Source organism: Acanthisitta chloris, unplaced genomic scaffold, assembly GCF_000695815.1.
Source record: "Acanthisitta chloris isolate BGI_N310 unplaced genomic scaffold, ASM69581v1 scaffold35133, whole genome shotgun sequence".
NCBI classification, from domain to species: Eukaryota; Metazoa; Chordata; class Aves; order Passeriformes; family Acanthisittidae; genus Acanthisitta; species Acanthisitta chloris.
In genome coordinates this window covers 386-9963 of record NW_008667136.1, presented here as the reverse complement: position 1 = coordinate 9963, position 9578 = coordinate 386, and the positions used below count along the sequence as shown (strand labels likewise).

Genomic DNA, 9578 nt, shown 5'->3' with positions numbered 1-9578 from the left:
CTTCTTTACACTGTCTTTTTTTTTTTTCATGAATGATGTCCGTCAGGTAATTTCAAAATGAGAGGATGATCTGCTGACATTGGGTTTGTTTTCTGCTTCTAGGTCAGTGCTTGTGAACCGGTGGTGTCGGAAGAAGCTGAATGAATGGACGGGTCAGGGCAGAAGGGAAGTTTGCGTTCCATGCTCTCCGCTGGCCGCGGGACACGGGCAGCACTCGGCCTCTGAACTGACCCGGAGTCGCTGGAGCTGTGGGACTCTGAGCACCTCTGAAGGTAAGAGAGCATTTGATGGCTTTTTTTCCTAACCTTCCGTTGCCCTGGATATCAAAAGGAGGATCCTATTTGGTAGCGTTGCCAGCCCTCCCCACATTTACACTTTCCGTATAGACCTTCCGCCTAATCCCTTCTCCCAAGGAGCAGTCGTCTCCTGAGAAAATCCTGGCAGACGCAGTCTTCCTCTTTTGTGATGTTACTTTCTGAACTGTGGTCGCTCACTGTTGGCCGAGAGGAGTGACCGCTGGAACGAGATAAAAATCTGCGTGTTTTTGTGTTCCCTTCTGCCATGGTACAGTAATTTCTTACAAAGACTGTCCACTCTTCAGCCTTGCAGTTGATTTTTTGCCAGAATACTTGCTTTTGTTCTGTCTTTTTTCTCTTTCAGCTCTACTGACTTGCCCCCTTTGTTTTTGCTTTCTGTGAAGTGCTGCATCTAGTCATTCCTTTGAATGTTGCTACCAGTTTGGCCTTTGCCTATTTTGAGCTGGTGCTTCAAATTTTTTTACGTGTCTCACTTGTTTAAATAATGAATATAATTACAATATCTTGTGCAGCACTTCTGCTGCAGTGCCTGTTCACTGCTGCCTTGTGTTGTCTCAGATTCGTTGCAGAGCTTAGTTTCAGCTGTAACTTGTTTGAAATCGTTTCTGCCGTTGGAATGAAACTTGCTGGTAGTGCTATGTGAACAAACCTTTTGTAAAAACAATGAAGGTTCTTGCTGACAGCCTACAGAGGCAAAGTATTTTTTATTTGTCAGTAATCTTTGTCTTTATAATTAATCTGTGGTAGGAGTGTTGGGACTTTTTAAGTTTATTCTAAGGCACCTCCTGCGCATCTTTCTGCGTAGAAATGCTTGCAGAGTGTGGACTAATCCTGTAAACATGCAGTGCCTTTCTTTGTGGTCTTCTCTGGTAACTCTTACTGACTGTGCTCGCTACTCCCGTGGAGCTCTGCCTAGGGCTGGAAGGGTGGTTCTCCCTTTTAAAAGGACACCTCATTTAAGTGGGTGTGTGCCTGCTGTAAATGAAGATGCATTGGATACGCACAGTGAATGGGGCAGGGTAGTCAAATCTCTTACACTGTAGCAGGAAAAACTAGTTCAAAATTTGCCTAAAGTGTTGCAGTGTTGTGCCTCTTTTCTGTAAGTAGTGTAAGTGTTAGGCAGAAACATTGAGGTGGCCTTTATTGTAAGGAATTGGGGGGCTGCTCTTGCCTTGGCACTGTCCTGTCCATACTGGAAATCCATGCATGTTTTCTCTGGGACAAATGTCACACAAATCCACACTAGATTTTGGAGTCTGTAGCCCCTCAGCTGCTCTGTATCTATGCCTGAGTTACATTACAGGGATTTGAACACCAGTTAATTGCCACATCCCTTTTACCAAGTGGATAATGAACACTGGACAGTGCTTTAATTTATTGTTTGGTGATTAACCCTTCATTTTGCTTATGAGCTGTTCACAGTTGCCAGCTGACATCAACTCTGCCAAGTCCACAGTATGCCAACACACAGGGGGCTGGTCAGAAGTGTGTGGTTATGTTTTAATGGTGGTCTGATAGGGGCATTTCCAGCACCAGTGTTCTGCACCTAGCAGCAGGGATGTGTATCCAAAATTAAGATTTCTGAGCCAGTTCTTTTCTTTCTGTATGCTGGATACAAAGTTGATAAGACTCTGTTATTGTAAGCATTTACATTGAAAGGCAGTGGCAGCAGATCAGTGGGCCAGTAATATCCTGGTTACAGTGGGTTTTTGCCAGAGACTACTCTGGGGATGGAGCTTGTAGGTTCTTCTGATGTTTCCACCCAGAGAGAGCCCTTTCTAAAGAGAGGAGTCTGTTGCAGAAGGTTCCTCTTGGAGTCAATGTGACTGCAGTATAGTGGAGAATCCAGACCAGCCTGTTCTCCTGCTTGCCCTGAGAGTGGTTCTTGGAGGATCTGCTCAGCTCTGAGCTCAGCTAGGCAGGAGATTTGCCCCTGGAGGTGCCACTTGCCCTGTTTGCTTTGTGGGACATCTGTGAAGGGGATGGGATCCTTCAGTGAACTCACTGGGGCTGAATGGTGAAGTCAGATCTATACAGCAACTTGCTTTCTCCCTCTGCTGCTCATCCCATGTCCTGTGTACCTTGAGCTAAATGTTAGGATAGCAAAGGTGAATAGAAGTGCATAACCAAGAATGAAACACTGCACATAGAATTTGCTTCCAAGTCTGGGCTTGATTCTGTGTCTTCTAGATAGATAACCTCTTTTGTAACAAGCTTATAAAAGCTCACAGCTTGTGAATTATTATTTAAGTAACAGTTGTGGTATGCAAACTTTGCAGTATTTTAGATGGATTCTTCTTGTCCCCTCACCAAAAATCAGTTCTATTCTTGCTCATTGCTAAGCATGCAGTTCAAGGATGGATATTACAGAGAGTGTGCTTCATTCGATATGGAAATGAAGCATAGGGAATGATATGGGTACACATTTCTCCTCCTTGTTAGCCAGTTTCAGACAAATAGAGGAGCAGATGGAAGGGAAAAGAAATAAGAATGCTATTGTTAGCAGCAAACATTGGTGTCTTTGAAACTCCCTGCTTTAATTTGCACTTTGTTTCTTAATTCAGAATTTCTTACTGACAGGTCTGACTTGAGTGCTGGTGCTTTTCCTTGTGATTGTTGTGTTTTAAGGCACTTGCTGTTTCCAGTTGCGGTTCCTTCAGTTGCAAAGAAAGACCAAAATATTTTGATCAAAGTGTGTGGGAGAAGGGAGGTAGAGCAAGCAATAGACAAGAGCTGATTAGATAGCAGCTCCTGCCACCAGCCTGGCTCTAGCTGCCAAGTTAACTTCCCATTGACTGTGGGTTTTTTTTCTAGCAAATGCATCAAGCCTGATTCGTAATAATCCATAAATTTAATCGAGCACGGAAAATGCTTGAGAACAAGAGGCAGCTGAAAGGAGTCCTCTGGTATATTGCACTATCCACAAAACAATGTATTAGCAATTAGTTGCTCACTAAAGTCACACTATAGTCATAAGCATATGTGGTATTGGTATTTTCCCATGTCTCCTTTGACCCTGAATCTACACCGTTTGTGAGCAGGACTCTGTAAAGGAGTGCATAAACGACCCCTAACAGAGGGAGGCAGAGCACGGGAAGTTTCAGTTTTGTCACCTTATTCCCACGGGGCAGGGCACATCCTGTATTGTTTCAGATCTTCAGAAACACCACAGTATGGATTGTGGCTTTATAGCAGCATTCATCATAATTTCCAAATTTTGTTGTCTAGTGCTTCCTTCATGTTCTGTCTGTAGTGCCTAGGAACATTTCACTGCTTCCCTGAAGGCATTCCGGCACCTTGGCATGGCTGCCCTTTGTGAGCAAGTCTGGAAGAGCTTTTTTGGCATGGTTGTGGTTCTTTGCTGTAAGCACAAGCTGTGAAAGCCGTATGGGGTGGCAGGCTAAAAATAACTTTTACCCTTGGTAATCTCTTAAGGAAAGATAAGTCTTCTGCCTGGGTGCTGTGGATGGATTCTCTGACGTTCCCTACAGTCAGGATCAGAAATGGGGATGGAGTTGGTGTTGCTGTGTGAGTTGCTGTTTCAGAGAGAGCAGCTAGTGTGGTGTGGCTGGGAGAGCACACTCTCTGGGATATCCAGCCATGAACTCGCAGATCCAGTGGATCCTGGCTGGTACTCTAGATTTGCTCAGTGTTCCTTTGATTCCAGCATATTGGGAAAGGAAGACCTGTGTATCCTGAGGAGACATTGTATAAGAGGGATGATGTCATGAGTCTGACACTGCTAGGATAACTTTGTATGTACTGTCAGAGGAAAAGTTGCTCACTTGGCCCTCTCTCCCTGTGCAGTATCCAGGGCGCCATGATGGATAACCGGTTTGCTACAGCACTGGTGATTGCTTGTGTGCTCAGCCTCATCTCCACCATCTATATGGCAGCTTCCATTGGCACCGACTTTTGGTACGAATACCACACCCTGTCCCCAGCTGAGAATGTTAGTGAAGCTGGCAGAAGCATCTTGGAGGAATTTGACAGCTCTCCCTGTGCAGTATCCAGGGCGCCATGATGGATAACCGGTTTGCTACAGCACTGGTGATTGCTTGTGTGCTCAGCCTCATCTCCACCATCTATATGGCAGCTTCCATTGGCACCGACTTTTGGTACGAATACCACACCCTGTCCCCAGCTGAGAATGTTAGTGAAGCTGGCAGAAGCATCTTGGAGGAATTTGACAGCAAGGAGGCAGAAGACCTACACAGACAAAACAATTTATTCTGTAACGGCACGGTTGGACTGTGGCGGAGGTGTATCACTGTACCCAAAAACCCTCACTGGTACATCTCACCAGGTATCTCCAGAGCAATTAACACTCCCCTAGCTTGCCTGAGGTGCTCCTCAGAACGTTTTCATGCCACTTTGTTCCTCCAGAAAGCTTATCTCTAGGTTGTTTTGTTGGTTGTCTTGGTTTGGGTTTTTTTTAATAAAGACAGTTGACATTTTTAAAGAGGCAAAATGGTCTATCAGTGCTGCAGATTCTGGATTTGACACATTAGACTTGATCTAAATTTAGTCTTACGCAGCTTGATTTTTACTTTGCATCAGCTGTCCAACTGGGGATACAGTTACAGTTGCTCTACCAGTCACTGTCCGTTTAGGACAGATCCTGGGATCCAGCCATAGAATAAAGATAGTTCTTTATCAGGGAGCACTGACTCCTTTTTAGCTAATCATTCACTTTGTTCACATGTCACAAGTGTCCCACTTGTTGGATGTTGCTGGATCAGCATATTTTGGACTCCTTGTACCATAGTCATGGATAAGAGTGAAATATTTATATTATTTTTCACAATGGTTGGAGGATAGAAATGTGTGGTAAACAATTGTTTTTAATTGCTTCTAAGTACATTTTGGATATTTATTGTGTGTGTGAAGCCCTTCATTTTGAACCCTCTTAAAAATGTACTTTCAGCTACATTTTCTGGAGAAAAAACATTACATGAAATACTTTTTTTTTTCCTCATGAGAATACTTTTTTTGGAAGACACTTAAACCAGCTCTGCTCAATAGTATTCTCAAAGCCAAATCTAACTGAGGCATAGAAAAGGAGAAACTTAGTGTAAAGAAGCAGATATTTCCTGTTCTTTAAACAGACATTTCTATCCCGTTTTTGAATCAAATGTTTAGTACAAGACTACATTCTGCACATGGAGTTAAGCACAGCTTAGTTAAGGGACTCTGAGCACAAGAATGTGGCAACATAGTTGAGCATCATATGCCACATTTCTTTCCCAATCTGTCAAGCATGGCAGAGTTCTCTGTGGATATAACCAGTGTAAGCTTAAAGAGTCTGCATGTTTGAATGCTGTCCCTTAGTGTCTGTTTAGTACAAGACTACATTCTGCACATGGAGTTAAGCACAGCTTAGTTAAGGGACTCTGAGCACAAGAATGTGGCAACATAGTTGAGCATCATATGCCACATTTCTTTCCCAATCTGTCAAGCATGGCAGAGTTCTCTGTGGATATAACCAGTGTAAGCTTAAAGAGTCTGCATGTTTGAATGCTGTCCCTTAGTGTCGTAACCATTTGTAAGCTTAAAGAGTCTGCATGTTTGAGTGCTGTCCCTGAGTGTGGTAACACACACATTATGCTAACTGCATCATAGTAAGGCATCTACAGATCTGTTTTGAGAGGGAATTTTTTTGTCTCAAATGGAACTCTGAGGAGCCTCCTAGCTCACATGATTGGGAAAGGAGGATTTGAAAGGGGAGAGGGCAGCAGAGGGAAGACACTAATGGTAATGTTTTCTTTTTTTCTGCCCCCCAGAAACTGATATGACTACAAACTGCATCAGTTTTTCACTCTCTGATCAGTTCATGGAAAAGTACATAGAGCCTGGAAATCACAATAGTGGCACGGATTTGAATCGGACTTGTAAGTGTTTTTCACTTCGGGCAGATAAACAAGAATGAAAAAAACACTTCTCAAATACGGTCACTAGTGGGGAAAGCTTCTCTGTATCTTGCTCTGCAGTTATTGTTCTTTACAGTAGCACAGGCAGTAGGTCAAAGTTTAAAAGGAAGACTTAAATGTGTTAGCAGTGGTGAATGCAGTACAGGAATTTGGGAGTTAACAAATTAAGTTCTTTCTACTTCAGTGGAGCCTTTGGTCCTTCTTGTTTATGAATGTTGAATGTCTGATGAAGCAGAAGTAGGGTGGGCCGAAGGGAATGTGAGATGGTGGGAGAAGGTCAGTTTCTAGAACATCCTCAGCAAACTTGACTTGTGTGTTTCTTTCACCTGCAGATCTCTGGCGATTGCAGTTTCTCCTGCCCTTTGTCAGCATCGGCCTCATGGGCTTTGGGGCTCTGATTGGGGTCTGTGCTTGTGCCTGTCGCAGCCTTTACCCAGCCATTGCCACTGGAGTCCTCCATTTCCTAGCAGGTAGGTGTCCTGCCAATCTCTTCCAGAAGCTCACAGTGCCAGCTGGAGCACTCCAAGGCTGAGCTCACTGTGCCTTGCTGCTTCCTTCCGCAGGGCTTTGTACGCTGGGCCTCGTTGGCTGCTATGTAGCTGGGATTGAGCTGCTGCACAAGAAGCTGCCTCTGCCTGATGACGTGAGGGGTGAATTCGGCTGGTCCTTCTGCCTAGCCTGTGTCTCGGCACCGTTGCAGTTTATGGCAGCTGCTCTTTTCATCTGGGCAGCTCGCACCAACAGAAAGGAGTTCACCCTCCTGAAAGCATACCGTGTGGCATAACTGTACTACAGCAGTATGGGCTTTCCCTGTCACAGCCTCTGCTCCCCCTAACCTTTACTATTTTCTTTTAGTCAGAATTTTGTCTTGTACTGCATGCTTCTTGCCAGTTGAGACAATTTAGCCTGCAGGCCCTGAAGACAAAGACCTCTGGGCTAAATGACCAAACTCTGCCAGAAGTCTGCAGAAATTGAACAGGTTTTTTAATTGGGTTTTTTTAAGAATTGTTATTTTTTAAGCTGCATTTGGTTGTTGACAATTCCCCTTAGATAGGTGTACGTGCCCCTTCCTAATTTTATTACTATGTCAGCCTGGAGGAGATAGAAGTGGTGTTGTGCGGTGGAAGAGAGATAGGAAAAGATGTAGGTAGGCAAGAATAGGAACCTCAGTGCACAAATAATAGTCAAGAGCTGTCTGCTGTGTGACTGTAGCAGGCAGTACCTACGGGGAGCACCCAAGAGACATGGGGGAACTCTGAATCCTCTGTTAGGGAAATACCGTAGCTAAATCTGTCTGTAGCTTAGCTATGGGTCTCTTATTCTCACTACTTTGCTACATTTTGTGGCATCTGCCAAAAATGATGGAGGCAGAGCATCCAGCTGTGGGAGTGCCTACACAGAACACCATCCTGAATGTAGACTCTGTACTTGCTTTTGCCAAGGAGTGGGATAAGATGGCCCTCATGGAGCTCTGTGCTGCTCTAGGTACACTGCTTCCAGGACCCAGGCTAGTTTGGTATCTGCACTACATGTGATTGTGCACTCTGATCTTAACTTGTGGTGCTTTTGCTTGCTGTGAAGTAAGGCTTTCTTCTCTCTTGTTGAAAACTACAGCACCAGTTGTAGTTCACAAGTTTTTTGGTTTTAATTTGGTTTAGTGTATGTGTGCATATGTACATATATGAACTTAACTTTTTTTAAAACTCACCTCTTTATCCTATATAGCACCCAACAGGGTTTTTTTTAAAGGTGCTGCTCTTTTCCCTTCTTGCCCAAAACCTATTGTTTAAGTGAAATAATAATAAAAAATTAAAACCCAGAAATTTTCAGCGTTGCATGAGTCTGTTGGGAGGGTGAGGGAGTGATCCAAAGTGAATGTTACTTGGGGAAAGAAAAGCCGATGTCTAGATCATTCTCTGTTTTCAGGGAAATGTCACAGAAACAAAGGTATTTGATTGGGGCTTTTTAATGAAATTCTTGGTCTCCTGCTAACTTTAAATTTTCTCCAGCTCATCACTGAGAGATGCAACACCCCATCATTTCTGATTAGTTCATATCTGCACATATTTCTTCTAAATCACTGCAACCCTAGCCAGACTAGGTGGCTACCTAGAAAATAATGTCCCAAGACTAAACCGTTTAATTCTGAGGACTTAACTCACCAAATTTCCTTACTCCATGCTTAATACAAGAAGTATGTGTTAGGAGAAATAAATCTTGACAAAACTAGTAAGTCTGTGACAAGGATTTTGTGAGACACTGTTGATGACAATGGCACAGAAACAGGCATTTTTATCTCACAGCAGATTTGGGGTTTTTTATTTTGTTTTGTGCCTTTTTTCTCTTTTTTTTTTCCAGTAGATGTTTCTACCAAGGCTGTGTTTGCTCGGTCAGCAAACAGCCCTTGTCATGATTTCCCTGCAGCTCAGGTATATCTGCTTGTATCACTTCTTTATTTTTTTCTCATGTGTGCGATAGGGATCAACCTATTACTTGTATTATCATCACTGGAATCTTTGCAATGTAAAACAAGGGTGATGGTGCAAACCAGGATCACTGAAAAAGCAGTGGCAGGTCATGCAAGATAATCCTTGTTCTGCTGTTGAGTAATTTTTTACTTTTCCTCCTTAAACAGCTTCTTTCCCTTTCTACAATGTCAGGGCCACTTGCAACCTTGTGAGAGAGGATGGGGTAATTTCGTGCAGTATCTGAGACTAAATGAAAATCTGTGCTGCTGATCCATACTGATATGGTGCTTTTCAGAGTAATTATCTCTGACTTAGATAAGACCTAACTGCTCGGCTTGTTATGTTCCTCGTTTGCCAGAATTACTAAGGCACACAAGCCTTGGCCTGGGTCAAGAGGACTGAAGTTGCTATTGTGCAGTTTGAGAGGAAACAGTGCTGTGATTTTATCTAGTATAGTTTGTGGGAGTTTTTTCTTTTTCAGAAGTTGGCAGACAAATCGTACCGTGTGATTTTAATCGGAGCAATGAGGACTCAATGCCTTCTTTGCCTCTGTCTTTAATGTCAAGACTGGTTGTCCTCAGGATACCCAGCTCCTAGAGCTGGAAGATGGTGATGGGGAGATGAGTGAAGCCCCTGTAATCTAGGAGGAGATGATTAATGACTTGCTATGCCAATTGGACGCTCACAAGTCCATGGACCCTGATGAGATCCACCCCAGGGTAGTGAGGGAGCTGTCAAAAGAACTTGCTATACCACCTACAATAATCTACCAGCAGTCCTGGATAACTGGAAAAATTCCAGCTGACTGGAAATTAGCAAAACTGACACTCATCTTTAAGAAGGGTCGGAAGGAGCATCTGGGG

At 43.6% G+C, this 9578-nt stretch overlaps 1 protein-coding gene across 2 annotated transcripts; it reads left to right on the top strand.

The window, feature by feature from the left end:
* Nucleotides 1–35: 35 nt before the first annotated feature.
* On the top strand, nucleotides 36–7173 carry CLDND1 (claudin domain containing 1). Of its 2 annotated transcripts, XM_009072396.1 has the most exons (5): nucleotides 36–272; nucleotides 4332–4623; nucleotides 6101–6208; nucleotides 6580–6717; nucleotides 6811–7173. In XM_009072396.1, the coding sequence occupies exons 2-5, from the start codon at nucleotides 4338–4340 to the stop codon at nucleotides 7029–7031; spliced, it is 753 nt and encodes a 250-aa protein (XP_009070644.1). In that variant the 5' UTR covers nucleotides 36–272; nucleotides 4332–4337; the 3' UTR covers nucleotides 7032–7173. The 2 variants fall into 2 exon arrangements, with proteins under 2 accessions (XP_009070644.1, XP_009070645.1); XM_009072397.1 differs by lacking the exons at nucleotides 36–272; nucleotides 4332–4623 and adding an exon at nucleotides 4138–4167 and having other exon boundaries at nucleotides 6811–7075.
* The last annotated feature ends 2405 nt before the right edge of the window (nucleotides 7174–9578 follow it).